Here is a 25,922-nt window from a genome sequence, read left to right as displayed (position 1 = left end):
TTAGGAAAGGACGTTGATGACGTAAAGGTGCTTCGACAACCAATCAGCCATTCGGGAAACATTGATAGCCGTCCCCTCCACCAAGCAGCAAGTAACGCGAGCGAAAGAGACGCGCAGGCGCTTTTCTACATGGTTTTTCTATCCCTTCCCAAGATGGCGGCCGCGATGTTTTTTTCAAAGGGGCGGTTGTATTATTACGCCTGCGCGGTGAGCATTAAGTTCCTTCTGAAGATGGCGGCAATAAAACATTTACGGAAAGCGTGTGCGAGTGCTGGTTTTACTCCTTTAATAGCCAGAGTGAGACTTTATTATGATTATTACTATTCTCTCTGTGTTTGATCCTTCTACGTTATGGATAATTGGCCGGGTGAAGGAGGAGCGGGCGGGCTTCAGTGAGTTTTAATCTGGATTAAAGCGAATGATACATAATTCAAATTAATTCAAAAGCAGGGACTCTTAATTAGGGCTGTGCGTATAACCGTTAAAAGGGAACAAGCGGTATCCGCCGTGTGGGTATTTCTACCGTAAAACCATGTAGTGAGATAAGGCAAGACTGTTTTCATCCATCCTGCAAGGAAGGCGCTGGATGGGAGATGGAGAGACCCCACTTTGTAAGCGAATCGGCCATAGTTCATTCAGACTTTTACTTTTAGAGAAAAGTTGCGCTATTAATGTATTATGTTAAAGAATCGATATAACTATTAATCGCTTCATGAGAACTATTAGAAACTGGGAGACAGAGAGTTGTAGTCCCTCTTTAGGATGAAAGCTAGCTGGGTGACTTTAGGCCAGTCACACCCAACTCACCTCATAGGGTTGTTGTTATTGGGAAAATAGGAGGCAGAAGGTATTTTTTGCCATCTTAAGTTATTTGTAGAAATAAAGGCAGGCTGAATGATATTGAGAGCGTTCATAAACGGGTTCAAAATTAACAAAAAATGTAATTACAGGTAATTTCTCCACTTACAACCATAATTAAGTCCAAAATTTATATTATTAAGTGAGATATGTATTAAGTGAGTTTTGCCCCATTTTGTGACTTTTCTTGCCATGGTTGTTAAGTGAATCTTGTTTCCTGCTTGACTTGGCTTATTAGAAGGTCACAAAGGGTGAGCATATGACCCCGGGATTCTGCAACCCTCATAAATGTGAGTCAGTTGTCAAGCATCTGACTATAGGTAAATTATGGAAACGGGGATGCAATAATTGTAAGTTATTGATTTTAATTATTTCCTATATTTTAGCAGTTTATAATTTTAGCACTTTATAATTTTAACAATTTTTAATAATATGTTATTCTATTAAGATCTTAAGAGTAACCTAGAATAATTGGTATCCTAATATTAGAGTAATTTGATGTTCATTATTAATAGGATTTTATATGGAGATTTTAGTAATTACTTTTTAGCTAATTTATTGGGGGGGATTTAAATTTGATGGATAATTGGAGTGGATGCGATATGTATGACATGAGTGATTGTTATGGGTGGGCTGGGTGGGATTTTGGTATGGATGAAACAAATTGAAACGTTGTGAATGATTTAATTAGCCTACCTGACACTGGAAAGGTGGGAGGGGGCACCGATCTCTGGGGTGGCAGAGGGTCGGAATATCCCGGTGTTGCTGGGGAGAGGCAGATATGGCGGGAGCCACAGAGCTAGCCGTTCCAGGGGAACGAGGGATCCCTTTTTTCTGGCTCTGTAAACTCAACCCTGGGCACTGGTGATGAATGTAATTCTGGCCCTGGGCTCAGGCTGCTGCTACTTAATGCCAGTTCGGTGGTAAATAAAGCTCTCCTCATCCGGGATCTGATCCTGGATGAAGAGGTCGACCTGGCTGGGCCCGGAGGGAGGAGTTCCTCTCTCTGAAATCTGCCCAGCCGGGTTTCAGACATGGTATCAACCTTGACCCCAGGGAAGGGGGGGAGGAGTGGCTATTATAGCCAGGGAGAGCCTTTGCCTGCGTAGACTCGTTGCTCCAGAGATGGTGGGTTGTGAGTCCCTCCTGGTGAAGTAGGGGTTCAGGTGGGCTTGTTTCTCACGTACCTGCCTCCCAGCTGCGTGTCAAAAGCCCTACCTGTGCTACTCGAGGAGGTGGCCAGGTTTGTGGTGGGGTTCCCCAGACTTATTGTCTTGGGGGACTTTAACCTGCCATCACTCGGCGAGACCTCTGGACTGGCACAGGAGTTCATGGCCACCATGACAGCCATGGACCTGACTCAAGTAGTACAGGGTCCGACTCACGAGGGGGGACATGCACCTGACATGGTATTCCTCTCTGAGCAATTGAGTAATGGTCTGAGACTAAGGGGCTTAGAAGTGTTGCCTTTGTCATGGTCGGTCCATTTTCTACTACGGCTTGACTTCCTGGCTCCAATTCTTCCTCGCAGGGAGGCGGAAGCGATTAGGTTGTTCTGCCCCAGACGCCTAATGGACCCAGAGGGCTTTCAGAACGCACTTGGGGTTATTCCAGATACACTTGTCCACAGTTCGGCAGAGTCTCTTGCTAAGGCCTGGAGTAAGGCTGCAGCGGAGGCTCTTGACTGGATTGCGCCGTTGCAACCTCTCCACGGCAGTAGACCCCGTAGAGCCCCATGGTTCAACGAGGAGCTCCAGGAGTTGAAACGCCAGAAGAGACGTCTGGAGGAGCGATGGAGGAAGAGTAAGTCTGAAGACTTACAAAGTGGCGCTCAAGGCAGCAAGATGCGCGTATCATGCCGCCTTGATTGCATCAGCGGAATCCCACCCAGCCGCTCTATTTACGGTGACCCGCTCCCTTCTTAACCAGGGGGGAGTTGGGGAGCCCCTGCAGAGTAGCGTCGAAGATTTTAACACATTTTTCGCTGATAATATCGCTCGGATCTGAGCGGACCTCAACTCCAATTGGATAACAGAGTCGACTGACAATGAGTCAGTCGAGGTGACTGGGGCTCGTACTTGTCCATCTGTCTGGGAAGAGTTTGATCTGGTGACACGTGATGAAGTGGACAAGGCCATTGGAGCTGTGAGTTCCGCCACCTGCTTATTGGATCCGTGTCCCTCCTGGCTGGTTTCGGCCAGCAGGGAGGTGTCAAGGAGCTGGGTCCAGGAGATTGTCAACGCTTCTCTGGGGAGGGGGTCCTTTCCGGATCCCTACAAGGAAGCACTTGTGCACCCCCTCCTCAAGAAGCCTTCCCTGGACCCAGCCATTCTCAATAATTATCGTCTAGTCTCCAACCTTCCCTTTAAGGTTGTCGAGAAGGTGGTGGCGCTCCAGCTCCAGCGGTCCTTGGAAGAAGCTGATTATCTAGGCCCTCAACAGTCAGGATTCAGGCTCGGCTACAGCACGGAAACTGCTTAAAACCCACCTTTGTCGTCAGGCATGGGGGAATTGAGATATTCCCTTCCCCTTAGGCCTATACAATTTATGCATTGTATGCTTGTGTGTATGTTTGATTTTTTTAAATAAGGGTTTTAAAAATTATTTTAAATATTAGATTTGTTACATGTTGTTTCATTACTGTTGTTAGGTGCCCCCAGTCTACGGAGAGGGGCGGCATACAAATCTAATAAATAAATAAGTGAAAATGATTATAAGTTACTTTTTTCAGTGATGGTCATAATTTCAACCGGTCACTAAATGAACTGTTGCAAGAGACGTACTGCATGTTAATGTCATATTTCTACAAGACATCTTATGCACTGATGTTTGCTTTCTTTTAGAGTTAGTCATGTTCCATGCATCTGAGAAAAATGGACGATTAAGTAATATGAAATATAAATAAATAAATTGATCATAGTCTAACATTAACCTTGATCTTTCAGTTGTTGGTAAAAGTGAATTGTTTGGTCCAGCCTCTTAAAAAATGTCAACATGTTATATAGTTCTCTAATTTTACATAGATTTTGCCTGATATTTGTTACCCAGAGTCATGAATTTGTGATAGGCAACTGTGTAACTTAGAATAATAAAATAATTCATTCATTTTTCCAAAGCTTCAGTTACAAATTAATACTCTGCTAAATATTCTGAATAAATATTTTGCCTGTCAGTGCTTTCAGGAAAGAATTATTATTTTTCACAACTTCAGAAGTCTTAATGATTAATAAGTCGATTTGGGTATTAACTATTTTCAGCTCCAATTTTTCACCCTATCCCCAAAAGCCTGTTAAATAGGAATTATTCCAGAAAAGCAATTTCTTAGGAGAACAAGGATCAATTTTAGCTTTTGTTCCAGAAACAGCAATATGGCTAAGTTGGCTTTAGTTCAGGAAATACAGTTATATCCCAATCACAATTAGAAAATTGTAGCAGAAGTTAAATATGTGTGCAGTGACACATTGGAAAGTCAGAAAATTACAGTCTGTAAATTCTTGCGATGGCTGCACTTTAGAAACAACCTTGTACAGATAGTCCTCAGCTTTATAATCTTCCATTTAATGATCATTCGAAGTTGCAATTGCACTGAAAAAAATGATTTATGACTTTTTTTTTTGTACTTACCACCATTGCAGCATCCTCGTCACAGGATCAAAATTCAGACCCTTGACAACTGGCTCATGATGATTGCGGGGTCATGTGATAACTTGCAGTATTCCAACAAGCAAAGTCAATGGGGAATCCAGATTCACTTTACAGCTGTGTTGCTAAACTGCAGTGATTTGTAAACAACAGTGACAAAAAAAAAGAAATAAAATTGGGCAGAACTCACCTAACAAAGTCTTGCTTAGCAACATAAATTTTGGGTTCAATTGTGATCATAAGTTGAGGACTATCTGTAGTCCTACATGAATTTTGCCATTTTGGGATTTGCCTGTCTTATGATTAAATCTTAAAACTTTGCCCTAATTTTGTATTTCTTGTCTCCTTGCTCAGAGGTTGGCGACCATTGTTCCCAATGTTTCTCATGTAGATAATTCTTCAAATTTCCTGGATAATGTTCCTCACCGAAAACACCCAGGCATCCTCCATCTCAAATGTGTGAAGCTTCCGCCTGAATTAGTGCAAGCAGTTTCCTTTTGGTTAGCTCGTGAGTAAAACTTATTAAAGATTGGATTGTCTGGGTATATCAGCTGGTGTCTTGGTTGAAGGTGTGCTATAGGTCAGAGTTGCCGAACCTTTTCGGCACCGAGTGCTTAAACGGGAGTGCATGGGGGAATACCAGAAGCTGTAAGAGCAGCTTCCTGGTGAGCACACATAGGAGTGCCAGAAACCAGAAGAGCAGTTCCTCAGCATGCATGCACGTGCCAGGAAGCTGAGCTTCTGGTTTTTGGCGTGCGCATGCATGTTGGTCACCTTGATCTTCTGGTTTCTGGCATGCATGCACACACGAAGACCAGCTACCCCGTGTGCATTTGCACACTACAAACCAGAAGTTCAGCTTCCTGCCATACACATGTGCACCAAGGAGTTGCTGCTCTGGTTTCCAGCATTCCCACATGCACAAAGACTATATGCCTCGGAACCCAGAAAAGCAACTGGTGACAGCTGATGTGCCTGGAAAGATGGCTCTATGTGCCACTTCCAGTACCCTTGCCATAGGTTTGGCATCAATGTAATAGGTAATCCTGGATTTATGAGCAGCTACTTACCAATTGTTCAAAGTTATGATGTACATAATCCAAAAGTACATACCAGTCAGGTTTGAAGTTTAAAACATGAAGTCTGAAGTCATCAATCAATCAGAATAGAACTGGAAGGATCTTGGAGATCTTCAAGTCCAACCTCCTGTTCAACCTTATATTGTTTCGAACAAGTGGCTGTCCAGTCTCTTAAAAACCTCCAGTGATGAAACAACTACAACTTTTGACAGCATGCTATGCCACTAATTAATCGTCCTCACAGTTTGGAAGTTTCTCCTTAATTCTAGGTTGCTTCTCTCCTTGATTACTTTTCATTCATTATTTATTTTCTTACCTTATGATGCTTTGGAAAATAAGTTGACTCCCTCCTCTTTGTGGCAATCTCCCAAATATGGAATACGGTTATCATATCCCTCCATCCCCAGCCTTCTTTTCACTAGATTAGACAAACACAAATCTTGCAACTGATCTTCATATGATCTTCATATTTTGGGTGCTTGGCAACCAGCCCACATTTATGGTTATTTGCAGCATAACAGTCACATGACAAAATTTGCAATATTTTTTTGCCAGAAACTGCTGTTTACTTCCATAAAGTCTAAATGCAGACATGATCCATTAATGACCATGGTGATTTCCTTAAGTGCTGCCATCAAAAACAAATCATGAAATCAGATTGGTTTGATTGATGATCTGCTTAAAAATCTGTACAACTTACAACCAAAATTCCAGGGTCAATTAAGTCCTACCCGTAGTGTTCCAGAAACTGAAATGACAAGGTGAATCCAGTGATCTTACTTGTTCTTCAGTTGGGAGAGTATTATTTCTCTATTATTTCACTTAAATCTATCCCTATACAGTGATCCCCCGGGTATCATGATCCCGATCATTGCGAACGGGCTAAATCGCGATTTTTCAACCCGGAAGTCAAAACACCATCTGCGCATGCGGGCCCTTTTTTTCTATGGGCACGCATGCGTAGATGGCGCCGGGCAGATCAGCTGCTGGGCGGCTTCCCTGGGTCTTCCCCCTCTTGCTGGCGGGAGGGCGAGCGGCGGGCATCAGCGAGGAGTTTCCCCACCGCCCACGCAAACTCCTCGCTGCCGCTCGCCCGCCCTTCGCCCGCCCACGCCGTTCGCTCGCGCCGCTTCCCAGCTGAGTCCTGAAGCGAATTGGCTTCAGGACTCAGCTGGGAAGCAGCGCGAGCGAGCGGCGCGAGCGAACGGCTTGTCCGCCGCCTGCCTGCCCACGCGCCCGCGGCTCGCCCGCCCTTCGCCCGCCCACGCCGTTCGCTCGCGCCGCTTCCCAGCTGAGTCCTGAAGCGAATTGGCTTCAGGACTCAGCTGGGAAGCGGCGCGAGCGAGCGGCGTGGGCGGGCGAAGGGCGGGCGAGCGGCAGCGAGGAGTTTGCGTGGGCAGTGGGGAAACCCCAGCGCCGCTTCCCAGCTGAGTCCCCTTCCCAGGAACCCCAATCTTCGGCTCCTCGCTAGCGCTGCGGAAGTAAAAACACCATCTGCGCATGCGCAGATGGTGTTTTTACTTCCGCAGCGCTACTTCGCGAAAACCCGATCATTGCTAGGGGTCCTGGAACGGAACCCTCGCAATGATCGGGGGATCACTGTAATTTCTTTAGCAACAGCATTGAATTGGTTTACCATTGTCTTCTGGGATGCTTTTTAGATTCAATGGCTGTCTTAAAAGCCCAATGAAATTTCCTTTGGTTTCTGTCATGAGTCTTTTTCTTTTTCCCAGAATCCCCCATACGCGATCTAGAGAAGAAATCCAAGTATTTTACCAACTACCTCTGGAGCCGCAAACGCCCAGTAGAGTTGAAAAATCTGCGTAAAAAAGCACAACTCCTGGAAGAGAAGCTGAGGAAGGATGCAGAAGTCCTGATCCAGCAGAAAGGTGAAAGTGGGGTAGGGGATGATAGAAAGGAGCAACCACACTTTTTAATATACAATATCAGAAAAATATAGGATAGTTACAAAGAAGATTTGGGAGAATTGAAGGTGGGTTGTTAACAATACAGAGAGAAACATAGAAACATAGAAGTCTGACGGCAGAAAAAGGGTTTTCAAAGTCCAAATACACGTTAAATACATTAAAACAAATATTTCCACTACTTTGCGGAAATTCGTTTTTCACGGGGGGTCTTGGAACGCATCCTCCGCAAAAAACAAGGGATCACATTCTAAACACTGCACCAACAGTTATGGGGAAAGAAATATGCCCAGATAATATGTCATCTATAACAATGAACAGTTACAATTGTATATATAACTCTAGTCCAAATAGCATTTATGTACACATTTTTAATATATTTATATGACTTTGTTTCTGAATTCTATATAAATGTCTCATATTTCATTATACTTGCCTATACAAAGGCTACATCTCTAACCATCGGTCCATTGAGGGAATTGATTTATTCATTCATCTTCCTAATGCTGCAATATTAGCTTTAGTAACTCACATAGAAAATCTGTTTATGTTGTCCAATAGTCAAATTCCATGCACAAAATATATACAGGTATTACCACAATTGAACCCAGAATTTCTGATGCTAGGAAAGACCATTGCTAAGGGAGTTTTGCCTCATTTTAGGATCTTCCTTGCAGAGTTGTTAAGTGAATAATTTGATCAATAAGCAACTCTAGCTTCTCCCATTGAATCTGCTTGTTGGAAACCGCCTTTGAAGGTTACAGATGGTGATTACGTGACTAAGGGTCAGTGCAACCATCATTGAATACATACTAGTTGCCAAGCTTCCAAATTTTGATCACAAACTTGTGGAGGTGTTGCAACAGTCGTAAGGGTTAAAGGTCACTTTTTCAGCGCTGTATTACCTTCAAACAGTCACTAAACAAGTGACTGCAAGTTGTAGACTACCTGTAATTCCAAAGAATATTATTCCCTGAAAATTTTAGATTTTGTTACACAATTTATGTAATCAACTACTTTCTCCCTAAATATAGGGCTTTGGAAAAACTTGTTTTAAAGAACACCCTTATTGTATCTCCAACAGAATGCTGGTTTTGACAGTCCTTTTCTATAAAGATGTAGTCCGGTGAATACTAAATACTAAAATGTAATTTTTTCCTCACTTTGACAAAATACATGGAGGTCTTGGCCATTTTCTCTCTGTCAAGACAGCTTATCTTATGGAATTATTGAGCCTTTGCAGAAAAACTGGGCTGCGACTATAATAAATAGATAAAAATAAATTATGTACGAAAGTTTATTTTTTTCAATAAGGATTTTCTCCAGAAATGCAACAATATTCCAGAATTACACCCCACCCCCCAATAAACCCCAACACCCCATTTTGCTGAACGGTCTTGGATTGATCACTGTGTCTTAACTGATCCTACCTCTCAGGGTAGATAGACTGGTAAGAAGATGAGAGATGATGTATATTACTCTCTTTGAGAATGGATGAGATAAAAATGTAATAATTGCAACAATAATCCTACTATTCTTTCTCATACATCTTTTTTAGGTGGATCTCTAGATGAAAGTGATAAGCTGAAGCAAAAGGTTTTGACTGCCGTTCGTAAATCAACCTACCACTGGGAAGAGTTGAAGTGAGTGTTATAATTCAGGATTCTGATTAATGGAGGAAGATGTAGTCGACCCTTCTTGTTTTAATCATTTTGAATCATAAATTCCTGTTTTTCTTTTCATGTAGTTCCTTCCTATTATTATGGATGTTGGTGTTATGATGGTGATTTAAACTCTGCCTGTTTTCAGAAGTACTTTTGGCTGTTCATACTTAAAAAAAATACAAATCTTTTCTATGTACCATGAAATAAAACAGGGAGGGACTCCTAAAACCCTCTCCCAGGGCCTGGGAGAAAAGTAAAAAAATATTATTAGAATGAGAGCTGCATCATTATATGCTGTATATATATCTGTTCTTCACCTCCACTTTACTACTCTCATAACTTTAGGTGACTGTGTTAGAAATGTTTGTGTAGCTTTCTCTTTTTATACTCTTTTATACACAATTTTCTCTTTTCTTTCTTTAGATATACTGAAGAGCTCAGCTTTCTGTACATGGTCAGCCGGATGGATGCAAATTATGCAGCAGTAAGACGAGCTTTCCATGAAGTAAGTTGCAGCAAGTTGCTTCTGAAGTGCAAGGGAAAGGAAGACAATTCAGCAGGACTTCATGGAGGGAGCATGAAGAAAACAGCAGGCTTAAAATCCTTTACCATTTACTCAGCTTTGTAATGGCAACAACAACAGAGTTGGAAGAGGTCTTAGTCTAGTCCAACCCCCTGCTCACACAGGAGATCTATATTATTTCTGACAAATGACAAATGTCCAGTTTCTTCTTAAAAGCCTCCAGGGATGGAACACCCACCACTTCCCAAAGGCAATTTGTTCCACTGGTTGATTGTTCTCACTGTTAAGAATTTTCTCCTTAGCTCTAGGTTGCTTCTCTCCTTTATCTTCTATTTTTTTTAGGGAAAAGAGATTTTAGGGCATACCCACTGATTATCTGCATTCTTGTAGTATTAATCACTTAACATGATAAGACAAAATTATTGTTGAAATGCATATGGGCCAGAATCAAATTTAACTAACGAGTAACTTTTCCTTATACTTGGCTATATAAATGTGATAGGAAAGGAGGCAGTTCCTTTACATCAGGTGTAAGCCCTAGAGGTCCCAAAATATACCAGTACTCCATTGTTTATTTTGGTCTTGAATATTACGTAGCCCGTCTCATTTCTAGCAGTTGAAATTGGGATGATGTGAAGAAAACCTCTACTGCAGCAGCCACTCTTCTTTTGAAAGTTAGTGAAGATAAGCTCATAAATAGTATCTTTGCCAAACTTAAAGCTTAAGGTCTTTTTTTTTTTTTTTTTTAAATCACATGTCACTTTATTAAACTTTGAAAATATTATACTGTCCTTCCAAACTGAAGAAGTGACCCCTTTTTCACTGCACCTTTGTTCCGTTCAGATCCAGAAGCGAGTACCAGATTTCCAACCCAAAACTTTGCTGGATTTCGGCTCGGGTACCGGTGCTGTCAGCTGGTGAGAATCCCCTTGGAAGGGAGAAACTATCTTTCTCTGCAGCAACAGCTAGGCTTGTCTCCCTAGTAGAGTGAGGGAGTCCTTAAAACAAGAGAAAGAGATGGGAAGGTGATATTTTGTTGACTATGGCTTCAGCATAGCATTTATGAAGAGGATGAACTCTGCCAAGCCAGCCATTGCACATGTGAATTGGGCAAGTTTGGATTTAGGGCTCCTAGTTTTCCTAAATGGGGCCATTCTAGAAGTGGAGCTTATCTATTTTGAAGAGGATCGTGTATAGAAATGCTTCCAAAATGGGGGGAAATCTGCAGGAAGGTCTCCGTAGTCAGTATAAGAGAGGAGCACAAGGCTAGCAAAAAAAAAAAAGAGGTTCAAGCAATAGGCTTATGACAGAAATGGCTTTTCATGGGGGGGAAGCCAACAGATGTGGATCTAGCGGGGGTTGGGGATGTAATTTATTTTCATATTTGTAACATCATTATCCATCCATCTATCTATGCCTCCTTCTTATCAACCCATCCATCTTTCCTGTTTATCCATCCATTTATCCATCCATCTTGCCTCTTTCCCTCAGTCCTCTCTATCCATTCATCCTTCTTATCTACCTATCCATTTTGTCTGTCTGTCTGTCCCTGCCCGCCCGCCCAGGCTTGGGGCCATTAGATTCTTACCCCCCAGCCAGTAAATGTTTTGAGAGAAAGTTGATTGAATGAAAGGACTGTTTTTATGGTTTTGGAGGGGTTTTTAGTTCTTAAATTAATTAATTGGATTTAAATGTTGCATTTTGTTTTATTATATGTTGTAGGCCTCCCCGAGTCTGAGTGGCATAAAAGTCCAATTAATAAATAAATAAATAATATCTACACTGTTTTCCCCAAAATAAGATATCCCCTGAAAATAAGCCTTATCGGGCTTTTGGGTGCATGACAATAAGGCCAAGAGTTTATTTTTTAAAAAGTAAAACACGGTCTTATTTTTGAGGAAACATTCTCCCTCCCTCCCTTCCTTCCTCCATCCCTCTGTCTCCGGTATCTATCTATCTATCTATCTATCTATCTATCTATCTCCATCCATCTATTTATCCATCCATCTAATTTTGCTTTTTTTCTACACATTAGGGCAGCCCATAGTGTCTGGGGCGAAAGCTTGAAAGAATATATGAATATTGATTGCTCTACTTCCATGCTGGCCCTGGCAGAGAAGCTAATGCAAGGTGAGATGGGGACTGACACTTTCTTTTTCCAATCAAAAATGTTTTCCTTTTTAATTTTAGACAGGGAGATAACTTTCTTTTAATTAGGCCCCAAAGGTGGTTGCTCATCACTCTATTCTCTTCCTGACAATCATATGCCTGTACCTCCTTTACTTGTGGTTCCCCTGTGTCCCCCTCAGGATTGCCACTTCTCTTCCATTTCTCTGTGGATTTACCTGTTCTCTATTTTCTTCCTAGGCATCTCTGAATCCCAAGAGCTCTGCTTTCCTGGTGTATACTTCAGGCAATATTCGCCCGTTGGGCCAAAGGTATGCACAATTCACATAGCTACATTCCAAAGAGACTGAGTCCCAGAAGACTTGATGAATATACCATGCCTCTTGAGGGCCCTGTTGATCTATGGGCTGGTGATACATTTTCCCTATGGAATCTTTCTAACACTCTCACAAGAATTTACTTTACTGATTTATTTACAACGCCACCTGATTCCATTGTGGCTTAAGTAATTGAAACTGATCTACTTTGGGTACATTAATTTACAGGCTGGAAAGTTTTACGATAGTATTAGAAAATGTTAGAAACTATTCATTTGACTTGGATTTAAGAAAAAGGGCTCATATGCAGTGTGTAAAAGAGATATCTGTTTCCCAATGTACATAGATGTACGTAGCTCATAAATACTTTAAATAAATATATCTACAATTATATAGCAATAGCATTAGCATTTAGGCTTATATACTGCTTCACAATGTGTTACAGCCCTCTATAAGCGGTTTACAAAGAGTAAGCATATTGCCCCCGACAAGCTGGGTCCTCATTTACCAACCTTGGAAGAATGGAAGGCTGAGTCAACCTTGAGCCTTCTGAGATTCGATCTGCCAAACTGCTGGTAGCCGGTGATTAGCATAAATAGCTTGCAGTGCTGTACTCTAACCACTGCACCACTGAGACTCTAAATTTTAAAAGATAAAACATTTATTTTATGTTTCTGTGTACATACATATAATTGCACAGTTCAAAGAAAGTACTGCATTGCAAATCTGTCAGAAGTGGTGTAGGGTCTCCTGCTTGGTGGGGAATTGGACTAGATGACCTACAAGGCCCCTTCCAACTCTCTTATTCTGAAGAACCATTTAAGACCTGGAGTCTGATAGCACACTCTTTAGTGCAAGAATTATGAGAAAGGAAAAGGAATTGATAATTATTTTAGTGTTGTAATTTTCCTCATGGTTAGAATAGTTTTCTAATAACTAACCATTTACAGTAATGCTTTTTTTCAAACTTGGCAACTTTAAAATACGTGGAATTCAACTCCCAGAATTTACCAGCCAAACCATAGAATGATTGAATAAAATGAGAAGCTCTTACTAGGATGACTCTTTTAATAAGAAACGCCTTAAATTGATCTACATGTTAGGCCTGGGGAAAATATTTGAATTTGAACTGAGATTTTAACTTTGGCTCCTCAAGCCAGGGACTACCAATATGCTTTCTCAGACAGAATTAGTAATTGGAGAATGGTTTAATTTCCATTTTCACTTTCCCCTCCACAGCTGACATTTGACCTCACTGTATCTGCTTTCTCTCTCAATGACCTGCCAACCTATGCTCAAAGGATGGCAACAGTGAAAAACCTATGGAAAAAAACCAACAACTTTCTGGTAAGGAACATGTGTTGAATTGCCTGGATGGATTCAGTCAGTTAATGTGAGATGGTTATTCTCTGCTCTGCATTGGAACTTTGCTTGGTTCCCTCCGGAGATTCAAATTGCCCCCACCCTCCTCGCCTTCCACAAGACTCTGAAGACCTACCTATGTTGCCAGGCATGGGGCAATTGATGCATTCCCTTGTTGACTAGTAAGATTTATGTGTGGTATGATTGAGTAGTATTGACTGTTTAAAAATAATATTGGGTTTTAGCTTCAGTTTCTTAATTATTGAATTTGTACTGAATTGTTTATTGCTGCTGTAAGCCGCCTTCGGAGAGGGGCGGCATACAAATCTAAATTATTATTATTATTATTATTATTATTATTATTATTATTATTAATTTATTAATTAATTTATTACTATTACTAGTATTATTATTTCTGCTGAGTATTGCTGGCTGCAGGAAAGTTGTCCATCATTTTTTAAGTGGTAGTTGTTCTCCATGCTATTTCTGATGCTGCTGTCTGAAAGCTGTTCCAAACTCTAAACCCTTTTAATTGCTCTTCTCTGAACCTTTTAGCCACTTTATTGGGAGTCCTCATTCTTGTTAAAACAGATTTTCATGAGATTAAAAAGGATTTAATTTATCCTATGTATGGACTGGATAAATATTGGAACAAGAGATCAACGCCCCCTACCCCACCCCCACACACATCTCACCCTATTCTGCCTTACTCAAAGAGGCAGGAACCAATGGTACTTGGTCTTCGACTGCATGAAAGAATGTGCCTTCTCAATACTTGGAGGAGATCAATATGGGAAGAAAGGTTAGGATTTGGGGGGGGGGGAGGTGGAGAAGAAAATGTTGAATGCTGGAGTGACAACCTGAGTTGCATTTGGTCTTCAGGACTTCCTTTATTTGTCAACCCTTCCTCTGTTTTATATCCTTTCTTAGGTTCTGGTTGAAAATGGAACCAAGGAAGGCCATCAGATGGTCATGGAGGCCCGAGATATCATTTTGAAGGCGAGTCACTTTTCTTCAGTTAATGGTCTGCTTAAAAGGGAGGGTGGGTGGGGAGGAGGTTGCAAAATGATGGTAAAAGAAAGATCATGCATCAGATATGTCTCATTAAATGGTTCTTAAGTGGGGGATAATTTTATGTGGCTTGCCAGGTTTCTCTGAAAGCGAGGATACAATTAATAAGTATCTGTTTGGATTTTGGTTCTCTCCCACATGCATTGCAGGTGTCATTTAATTGTTCCAGTTCTTCTCTACATCTACATGTTTATACAGATTCTCCAAATGTGATTTAATTAAGCAATGAATGGATTCTTCTCTCCTACTCTAATTGGAGGGAGAGTTGCCTATATTCTGAAGTGAGCATTAGTGTGAGCTTTCAGGATTTACTTACATGCTCATACATGCCCCACCACATTTGAGGGGATGGTGTGTCCCCCCCCCCATACAGTCTTAATTTAATGTAAATGTTTAATCTCCCAAATAATTTGTTTTCTTCCAGTCTCCAAATAGATTGTAGCAGTCACTCAAAAATTGTATATCATAATTATTTATTTATTAGATTATTATTTTATTAGATTTTTATGCCACCCCTCTCCGAGGACTCCATGTTAAGGTGATAGAAAAGTGTAGAGGTCACCATTTTTATTGATTGAAGCTTTTTTTCATGTTGTTCTCAGGAAGCAGATAAAGTAAAAGAAGAAGCTCATGTTTTTGCTCCTGTAAGTACTGAATTCTGTCCAGAGTTAATGGATAGATAATGGATCAAAGCTACATTAGAATGTAAAAAATGTATCATTTGCTGTGTTAGACTTCAAGTGTTTTTTGCTCTTTATTCAACTTGGAAATAAGGATAAATTTTCTGATTTCATCACCGGAAGCTTTCAAGAAGAGATTGGATTGCCATTAGTCAGAAATGGTGAAGAGTCTCCTACTTGGACTAGATCAGGTAGGCAAAGTTGGCTTTTCTGTGACATGTGGACTTCAATTTAAAGAATTCCTGAGATAGCATGAGCCAACTTTGTCTATCCGTGAGCTAGATGACCTACAAGGTTCCTTCCAACTCTGTTAATTTGTTTCTCGAGGGTTTTTTAAAAGTTAGAATTCTTACTTTTCTGACTCTGAGACAGATCTTTGATTGTGAGCCCAGAAAACATGCAAATTTTGGCTTTTGAACATAACTTTTCCCCCCCTTATTGGCACCCTAAAGATGATGGAAGTGTTAATGGAGAAACAAAACAGAAAGTGGGAGAAAATATAGTGTTGCAATACTTAATTGGTGAGCAGGAGTAGAAATAGTATAAAAACATATCTTACGTGATGAAGCACAGACAAGGATTCTTGTGCTCATCGAGGCTCAGGGTTACTGAAACATCATAACAATGGACTTCTCTTCTTTACTTGTCTAGTGTCCACATCACTTGCCCTGTCCTCGCTTGTTACGGGAAAATCCTTTGCCGTGCAACTTCCTCCAGCAGTATGAATCCCTACCTTTGTCTTGGGTAAGTCTGCCTGACTGCTTGTCTTCCCTTGAGAAGAGATGGGATGATAAACCTGTGTCCTTAATATATCCCCCCCCCTCCAATACTACAGCAGAGATCTGGGTGAACTAACAGGGCATGAGTAGATCAAAACAAGTCTTTGTCTTCTATTTCCTTGCATTGTGCTTCTAGCATTCTTACATAACTCTTGGAATCGTCTACAGATAGTCCTCAACTTATGACCAGTTGCTTAGTGACTATCCGAAGTTACAACAGACCTCCCCAAAGCTACTTTTACAAGACCTAAAGCTCTAATCTCTCCCTCCTGCAGTCACATGACTATTTTGTTTTCTTGGCAACCAGCCCATATTTACAATTGTAACCGCTGTTTCTGATATACCATATTTTTTGGAGTATAAGATTCACACACACACACACCCAAAGAGGCTGAAAATTTGGGTGTCTCTTATACTCTGAATGTAGCTTTTTCGAAGCTTTTTTTCCCCCAGCCCTAATGAGGTGCTAACAAACTTTCCAGCTCTTACTGGCTTGCAAGCTTTTTTTTATTGGTACTTGTTTCAAATAATGTTTTTTCCAGCCCTAGTGAGATGTTAACAATCTTACTGGCTTGGAGGCTTTTACCTCCATAAGCCTTTGCAGGCTTTTTTTCATTGCTGCTCACTCGGAATAAGGTTTTTTTAAAGCCCTAACCAGAGGATAAAATAATGTGCTGAAGCTGACCAGACTAAGGACGCTACCTTATAGACACAGATTTTTTTCCACTGATCTGTAAAATCAATGTTTATTTATTTCCGGTTTTTACCATCCTCCAGGATTGGGCGGCATAGAAGTCAAACAAAGAAACAAACAAACAAATAAATAAGTAAATAAATCAAACACCAATTAGGCACTTCATGATTATGGTGGGTCACTTAATACAGTGGTATCTCTACCTAAGAATGACTCTACATACAAACTTTTCTAGATGAGAACCAGGTGTTCAAGATTTTTTTGCCTCTTCTCAAGAACCATTCTCCACTTACAAACCCGAGCCTCCAAAACTGTAACCAGAAAAGGTAGGAAGAAGGGGGATTCCTAGAGAAGCCCTAGGGGCTTCTCTAGGAATCTCCTGGGAGGAAACGGACGGAAAAGGCGGGGAGAAGCCTCCATGTGGCCTTTCCCTGTGGTTTCCCCAATCGCACGCATTATTTGCTTTTACATTGTTTCCTATGGGAAAAATTGCTTCTTCTTACAAAATTTTCTACTTAAGAACCTTCTCACAGAACGATTTAAGTTCGTAAGTAGAGTTACCACTGTACACACAAAACTAACACACAAAAATGTAGAATTGGACTTGATCAGGTAACTCAGTATTGGCACGAGTTAAAGCCATTATTATTGGCTAAATTATGGAGGCACCTATACATAAATGCTTGGAACACTTCAGAACATGGCAGTCCCAATAAATACTTGATATTTATGTAGGATTTATTCATGCAACATGGATTGGGTGCAAAGCAATGAATCAGCAGATAGTAGTATGTGTTCAATTTCTGGCACTATCTGACATAACTATATGACCAGTTAATTCCCAAATTTTACATTTTACACAATTTCAATTAGAATTTATATGTTGTTTCCTTAGCGGATTCATAGACTTAATGGAAGAAAATATGTTATCAGCAATTTGTGTGTCGGTCTAATGTTTCTACTAGCTTTTCTTCCCTGGATTGTGAGAAGAGGGCCTAACACGTTTCTAAGATCATTCTTTCCTATGTGTTTGCCTCTCTCTCCAGAATCCTTCTCACAAAACTGAGAGATTTTCCTTCTTGATCCTGGCCCGGGGATCGGGGAAGTCGATGGAGCTCTGGCCTCGCGTCACCCAGCCTGTCCTTTGCCGCAAACGCCATGTCCACGTGCACCTATGTTGTTCTGATGGCACCCTTCAACATGCTGTTGTGACATCAAAGAAACATAGCAGGTACTCAATTTGTCCCGTGAAGTGTAAGAAGTCCTAGATCCTTTTGAGTGCCCATGAATGTAGCCCTGGGGAGTCATCACCTGTCTTTGCTTCTTGCAGGGATCTCTATCGATGTGCCTGGAACAGTAATTGTGGAGATCGGCTTCCTATTTTGACTCCAGATATAAAATCTGTTTTGGAGGACGAGTCAACTCTCAAAGACCAGATAAATGATTCTCAAAAAGTGAATACTGCTCCTTGCCAGGATCAGAATTGATGAGGTCCCTTCCGGCATTTTTTTTATGCTTCCTTTTGGTATATTCAGACCCGATATATCTCTCAGATTGCTTGGTTTCTTCCAGGATCGGGGTTCTTTATGCTTTTTGGAGCTGTAGTCCCAAGGTTGTTTCTGCTTGGCAGTGCGTGTATAATCAACACAATCGAAGTGTGTTACGCCTCAGTTCGTGTTCTAGGGATAATGGTGATTTTCCATGGCCAGTATCACATGTGGATTTGATTCAGCTGTTTTTCTTTTGGATATTAATAGAAAGTCAAGTCAGATATCTAGAGATTAAATCAGCTGTTATGATGCTGCTGGCCAATTTGAACAGTCTTGTGCTCTACAAAGAATTTGGATTACAGTTTCTATCTGTTGCCCTTGGCTGTGAGGGCTAATTGGGCCTGACAAAGGCTTGGAGAACATGAAGCTTCCAGAGTCTACTACATATATGTCTTGATTATTCCATTTGGATTGGAAATGGACCTTTTAAATCTTCTCATCCTTTAAAGCGTCATCTATAAGAAGATTAACTGAAGGTGATAAAAATTAGCTTATTAACATTTTCAAATGCAGTAGGAATGTTACACAAGAAATGCAGTAACACTCTCTTCTGGAAAAGTAGTAGAAGCTAAAATTATATTGGTCACCATAATATTTTTCTGTTCTGAGTGATGTTTGGGTGCCCTGAAACTCACAAATATGTCTCCTACCTAATTTTGGATTGGCTGACGAGCAGTTTCAAAAGCTTGAGTTGAAACAAATTGTGGCTGTTTCTTCCTTGTTCTGCCTTCCTATGTGTTAGGCTAAAGAAGAGAACAAATATTTTCCAACTTTTTTAAAGAGAAGGCTTAGCAAGTGTGTGTTCCCAATAAAATGACTTGGAGATCCTGAGTGAAGAAGACGTGGGAGACAGTTTTGGCTTGCACGATGATGCAAAAGAGTGTGTGTTTGTGACCACTTTAATCCCAGCTTTCAAAAAGATGCCAAGTAGATTGAAATTGGAGAATGAATAGCGTAGGAGGGATCCTGGGATTGGTTGCTTAAGGAGGAAAATTTGGGCACTTGATAGTCTCATCCTTTTTAAAAAATTCCCCTGCATATAGGCATACACTGGTGCTCTCTGAACTTGCTTCCTAGCACTGATGATGTTACCTAGTTGGGTAATGAAAGGTAGGGAAGAAAACAAGCTCAGAGAGTACCGAGGACTCCTCATGTCAATCTTGAGCTATGGATATTTTCCCTTATTGTAGTACCCAGAGGTCTATTTGGGCAACAACAGTGATATTAACAAAGCCAGTTGTAGATATTTTACTACCACTGCTATTCGTACCACATAGCCCATTGAATCTATCTGTCTCTAGTGGAGATGGTGTCTCGTCTAAGGATTCACCACCACCACCTACTGCCCCTGGAGTGGGTCGGAAATCCTACCTCCTGTTCCACAGTGAGTGAAATACTGCACATATCTCAGCAGGCTTTTTGTCACTGACCTGGGTGAGGCCACCAACATACTCAGTGTTTCCTCCCTCCCTTCCCACAAATCATGTTGAGGGAGAAAAAGCAACATCCACTTTATCACCCAGATCTGTAGTTCTCCCTGCCTGGGTCTGATTGCTATCCATTACCTATGGAGAATCTCAGTGATCCAGGTTGTGGTTGTCCCAAAGGTGCTTTTTCAAGAGGCAACTGGACTTTCTGGTTTTTCTTTGAAGACATTTTGTTACTCATCCAAGATGCTTCTTTAGCTATGAGCTCTTGAAAAAGCACCTTTGGGACATTGCTATCCATTCATCCTGGCGTGCAATTGGCTGCCCCATTTTTACCACTTTGATTTGCATGGCAAGAAGTAGAAATTGGAGATCTAGTTTCAATCAGAAGAGGGTTCAGATTCTTCTCAGTGATGCAGGCAATTACATAGTGCAGCTCTGTATCTGATAGTGTGGTTTTTTTAAAGCTTGCTGAAATCAGTAGAGTTAATTGTAGTCTTTCTTGGTGAGAATGAATCATCTAGGTCAGGGGGCGTCAAACTCGCGTCATCATAGCAGCATTATATGACATATTGGGACTTTTTCTCCTCTTCGCTAAACCAGGCGTGGGCGTGATAAGCACCTGACCACACATCCAGTCCATGGATCGCCAGTTTGACAGCCTGATCTAAGTCAGTATTTTATAAACCTGGCAGCTTTTAAAATGTGTGGATTTCAATTTTCAAAATTGCTGACTTCTGGATCTCTTGCTGGTTAGGGAATTCTGAGAGTCCACATATCTTAGAAGCTTCCAGGTTTGAAAAACATCAACCCAGGGAGCATTTGAGGTTTGATTGGATTAGGTTGGTGATCTATCTTATCCAAAGTTTTGGTTTTAACTTAGGCAATTCAAATTCCAATTGATTATTAAGTGTGTATAAAAAAGATGTTGAGATTCTAGAAAGTGCAGAGAAGAGCAGCAAAGGTGATTATGGGACTGGAGGCTAAAACACACGAAGGTCGGTTGCAGGAACTGGGCATGGCTAGTCCAGCGAAGAGAAGGTCCAAGGGAGACATTGTAGCAGTCTTCCAATATTGGATGGGCTGCCACAAAGAGGAAGGGATCAAGATATTTTCCAAGGCTCCTGAAGGCTAGACAAGGAATAATGGATGGAAACTGATCAAAGAGAGATACAATCTAGAAATAAATAGTAATGTTCTGATAGTGACGACAATTAACCAATGGAACAGCTTGCCCTCAAAAGTTGTGGGACTTTCATCATTAAAAGCTTTCAAGAAGAGACTAGACTCCCATGTAGGATCTCCTGCTTAGGCGGGGGGGGGGGGGTCAGACTAGATGCCCTACAAGGTCCCTTCAGGTTCTGTTCTGTTTATTCTGTTCTATGTATCTGTAGATCTGTTTCAAGTATTTGATGGAATCGGGCAAAAAAAGACAGACTGGGTTAAAATTAAAAATGGATTTAGATTAACTTTAAAATCAACTGAGGTGAGTTAAATTAAGCTAATATTTCCTTCTTTTATGTATCATTTTGGTCACAAATTACTAATATTTGATATCAGTTGAAGGGCTGGGGGGGAGATTATATAATTGGAATTTCTCCCCAATTCAGTATTGAGATTTTCACCAGTTAAAATAGTGCACAACAGCAATCAAACAAAAAAGAAAGAGCATCCAGTGTGCACATGTCCAGCAGTATCTTGACCCTAATTAATTGATCATTAAAATTCTGCTAATAGGTTGCTGACTTTGATAAATACCAAAACTTATCAGCTTTTACCTTGCGGTATATAAATTAGTCTGAAACTTGGCCACTGGACTACAACTGTGTGCTTGTTGATCGGACAAAAGGTAAAGTACATACCATTTAACTGCTTTGCCAAGTGTGTGTTTTTTTAAATAGGTATGATAAAGTTAGAGCAGATATCTCTGAGGAGGCTATTGGGGAGGGGGGAACCCTGAGTTTTCAAGTCTCCAGGGTCAGAGGACATTTACATTAAAGGGACATTGTTATAGCCTTGAAGGCAAGAAGTTCAGCTGGGTCCTAAAAGAGCTGCATATACTTTGTGGAGCAGCTTTGACTTAGGTTTAAAGAGGTTATGATTTGATATGACAGCAACCTGATTTAGAATTAGACCTTTTTTAAAAGCCCAAATTAATATGGGGAGAAATTTAAAGCACCCGTTGTTGCTGATGATTTTTCTGAAAAAGGGAAAGAACTCAGCTAATTTTCTCTTAGACTCCCATAAGGGTGAAACTTTTATTTTCCTCCTGCCCACAACATCTTAAAGCAGCGAACTTATCCATGCCCTTTTCTGGAGAAAAAGCAAAAATAAAGGAAAGGGCAACTCCCATTGGCCCATCAATGAACCTACACGGAATTTGGTTGAGCCAAAACAAAGTTATTGAAACAAAGCAAAGAAAAAACACTTTTCTAGAATACGAGAATACTGGAATGGCATGAATGAAAAATGATGCTAGAGTATTCTTCAATCTCAGCAATTTGCAGATATTTGCCCTCATGCTGTATTTGTGGGAGTTAAAATCTATGTATCTATTGACATTGAAAACACTGCTAAACTATGCTTTGTACATGGGTGGGTTTTGCTGTCCACCTAAGAAAATGCCAATTGGCCTTGCCCCCAACAGTTGATAGGATTCTCCTTAGCCTTTGTTGGCAAATGTTCCAAATGGATGGAGCCACTACAGAGAAGGCCCTTCTAAGGAATGATAATAGCTCATCAGCCATAAATTGATCTTCCCAAACTACAAGTGGTCCTCATTTAGCAACTGTAATGGGAACCAAAGATTTAGTCACTAAGCGAAACCAAGATTGCTTACTACTTTCCTTTGCTTTAAACATCTGTGAAGGTTCTAAATGCAAAGATTGATCAAAAAGCTATTTTTTTCATTCACCCTTGTAACTGCAAATAGCCACTATGGGAAACAGTAGCTAAACGAGTATAACCGTAAGTATGATCTTAAATGTTTGGGCTTTTCATCTCATGAGATTATAGATGTTCAGAACCTTTAGAGTAGGGGTGTCAACTCGTGGCCTGCGGACTGGTAGTGTCATGTGTGCTGACTTCGGCCCCATCTGGTTTACCAAAGGGGTGGAAGTACAGATATGTCATGTGACGCTACTGTGTTGATACAAGTTTGACAACCCTGCTTTAGAGTAATAATAATCCAGAGAAATTCGATACAAATGGACCCTTAAGCAATTTTATACATGACAACATCCAATATTTTTTAGAAGGAAAAAGGCAGATGGTTGTAATTACGACCCAAACAATTTGTTTCTTTACAGTACACCTAGCAAAGATAGTGTTTTAGACTTGCCATGATCAAGGTTTTAAACAGCTGTTACTAAAAATTTTTTTTAAGAAACCCAGTTACTTAAATAGTCTTGTCCCAAACTCAGGACAAAATGGTGTTTCATTTCAAGGTTTAAATGGAAATAACACAATGGGAATAAAAGAGAATAATAGACACTCGAGACAAGTCAGTTTTCCCCCCTCAGAAATGCAGAAGTAGCTGACGTAATTGCTGCTGTTTTATTTATTTATTTTGTTTTAATAAAATGTCATTTGCAAAAAACAAAAAGACAATAATTGAGTGTTTTCAAAAAAAAATCTTGCTACCTGTTTTCTATCAATACTGTATTTTTATTGAGGTGGGGATTATTCTTTTAGGGGTTTATTTCAGTAGGTTATGTTGAAAGTAACACTCCGTTGGATGACTAGCGTCACAATTCTGTACATAATAGGATTTTTTTTTTACAAGTTTAACTAAACAAATTATCTGGAACGTACACTGCTGTTTTTCTGTAGATGAATAACGAAGGCGTTTCCATTGCAATAATGATTCTGTAAACGGGTTTTTTTAATGCAAACAATTCAAAGTTTTCCTCTTTTTTTAACTGCTGTGTCCAATATTATATTCCAAACGCCACGCTTGCTATCAGAAAAACTCAGGAGCAAAGTAGGAGTAATGTCTAATAGTAAACTGTGTAAAGTGAGTGCTGTACCTTTGATGTTTATTCTGACTTGTGTCCAATAGGGCTATACTATCTAACAAATGAGGGCATTCAGGTTGTCCCTTTCATTAACTTAAAAGCTTTTGTATGAGTCCTGATGCTGCTGTATTTTTTTTTAATGCTGATGGAGCAGTTTGGTTTTACCTTGAATGAAAAGGGAGGGGCCAGACTGGAAGCCTTAATCTTGAAATAGTTCTGCATTAACATAATAATCGAGCCCTGTTTCTATGTGCTCTAGAACCAAGAGATTAGTTGTAAAAAAAGTGTCTATTTAGCTCAACTAACCAATCCTCAGCCCTGAATCACCAGTTTAGATTCAGATTCAGCAAGGGGAGAAAAAAATGATGAATTTAGCATTGAGCTTCTAATGTAGGTCAACCTGGTTTGTTTGCAGAATTTGCAGTTGGTTTCTATCCACCAAATGAGAAGTAAGGACTCACTGGAGAAGAACCTAATGCTGCCAAAACTTGAGGTCAAAAGAAGGACACAGCAGAAACCGAGGTGGCTGCACTAGGAACAAGCTTAAAGAGACTCTGGGGAATTGTAGAAGACAGGAAGGCCTGGAGAAACGTTGTCCATGGGGTTGTGATGGGTCGGACATGACTTCGCAACTAACAACAATCTGTACATCATATGATTATTTAAATTCTGAATTTTCTTAACCTCTCTTTGGAACATTAAAGGTGGCTATTACTTGTATACATTTGCATCAAAGGATGGATTATTGAAATGGGCTGGGACTTCTAATTCATTCATTTATTAATTTATTTTCAACTGACTATTGATGCTGCAATGGATCTTCATTGGCAGAATGCGGTTGTTCAGCTTCAGCAATGATAATTGTTAATTTGGCTGGATGGATGTTGCACCAATCCTGCTTAAGGAATCTTTCCAGAGGAGTGGAGCACCTTGCTCATTCACATACCTATCTAGAAGAAGGATACACAGGGCCTGCCAGGAACTGTTGCATTCCAAGTCCCATCATCCTGAAACCACAAGGCCAGTGATCAAAGTTGAAGAGGGTCGTTATCTCTGACCTCTTGTAGAAATTGACTGTGAATTACTTCATTGAATAGGTAGCAAACTTGAAGACATCTTTCAAAGCTTCATTTGGCAATACAATTGCTAACTTGAAAAAAAAATCTATTTTGCAAGGCTGGATAGATTAACCTTCAGGGCTCGTGCAATTTTTTAAACCGTCTCCTCCTATCCCATATATAGAATAGTCCATACATGGAACAGTTAGCATAACTAATTGCCATTCTCACTGCAGCCTTTGCTGCCTTCTGCAAAAATGTTAAGCTGGTCCCAGCCAGCCAAATTTTATCCTTACTGACATTATTTTAGCCTTATGTAAAATAATTCCACAAAGAATTCTAGTCAGCAATATGAGTACATGTGCTGAATACATGCCAAACTAAGCCTTGGGTTGCTCTGGTATTTTGCTGAATATTTTATAGGGTTCAATTTTTCCCCCCACATTTTTCCAACTATGTTAAGTTCACATAACATACTGTATTTTTCAGAGTATAAGACACACTAGAATATAAGGCACACCTTTTGGGAGAGGGAAAATAAGGGGAAAAAATCTACCTACCAGGTATTCATCTGACCAGGGTCCTTAGTCTGTTCAGCTTCAGCACATTATTTTATTCCCTGGTTAAGGCTAAAAAAGTTTTTCAGAGGGAGTAGGAATGAAAATAAGCCTGCAAAGATTTAGGGTTGGAAAAAACCTTTAGAGGGAATAGGAAGCCAGGAAGATTGTTAGCACCTAGTTAGGGCTGGGGGGAAAAGCTTTTTTAAAAGCTACAGCGTATAAGGCCACCCAAATTTTCAGCCTCTTGGGGGAAAAGGCATGTCTTATATTCCAAAAAACATAGTAGTAAACCAAAAATGTATAAGTATTTAACCAAGCATAGCTTGGTATCCTGTATCTGTTACATTATCTGAAGAACCCTGAGACCTGTACTTGATATAGTTTTTGTGATTTCTGCCCAATTTTTCAAGGAATGCAGACTGCCTTAAATTTATGATATCTTTTTAGAATTACTATAACATGGGGTGCATTGCATAGTAAATGACATGATTCATGCATTTATGGATTATGGTCTAGTTGGAGATAAGTTTTTTTTTTTGTTGTTAAATCAACATGCCAATTTTAATTACTTATTTTATTGGAAATTTGGA

General features: G+C 40.3%; 1 protein-coding gene across 5 annotated transcripts; it reads left to right on the top strand.

Annotated features, from left to right (window-relative positions):
• Positions 1–24,434, top strand: METTL17 (methyltransferase like 17). Of its 5 annotated transcripts, XR_011556931.1 has the most exons (16): positions 122–297; positions 4,855–5,008; positions 7,313–7,468; positions 9,063–9,147; positions 9,592–9,673; positions 10,535–10,608; positions 11,727–11,821; positions 12,059–12,129; positions 13,375–13,482; positions 14,428–14,496; positions 15,171–15,212; positions 15,900–15,992; positions 17,768–17,952; positions 18,052–18,747; positions 21,093–21,184; positions 24,130–24,434. XR_011556931.1 is itself a non-coding variant. In XM_070729335.1 (14 exons), exons 1-14 carry the CDS (start codon positions 130–132, stop codon positions 18,206–18,208), a joined length of 1,449 nt encoding a protein of 482 aa, XP_070585436.1. In that variant the 5' UTR covers positions 1–129; the 3' UTR covers positions 18,209–19,102. The 5 variants fall into 5 exon arrangements, 3 of the variants coding, with proteins under 3 accessions (XP_070585436.1, XP_070585435.1, XP_070585437.1); XR_011556932.1 differs by lacking the exon at positions 21,093–21,184 and having other exon boundaries at positions 214–297; XM_070729335.1 differs by lacking the exons at positions 21,093–21,184; positions 24,130–24,434 and having other exon boundaries at positions 1–207; positions 18,052–19,102.
• Positions 24,435–25,922: the final 1,488 nt, after the last annotated feature.

The sequence above is a fragment of the Erythrolamprus reginae genome, chromosome Z, assembly GCF_031021105.1.
Source record: "Erythrolamprus reginae isolate rEryReg1 chromosome Z, rEryReg1.hap1, whole genome shotgun sequence".
Classification (NCBI taxonomy): domain Eukaryota; kingdom Metazoa; phylum Chordata; class Lepidosauria; order Squamata; family Dipsadidae; genus Erythrolamprus; species Erythrolamprus reginae.
The sequence above is the reverse complement of the archived record's forward strand: the minus strand, read 5'-3'. Positions and strand labels throughout refer to the sequence as shown.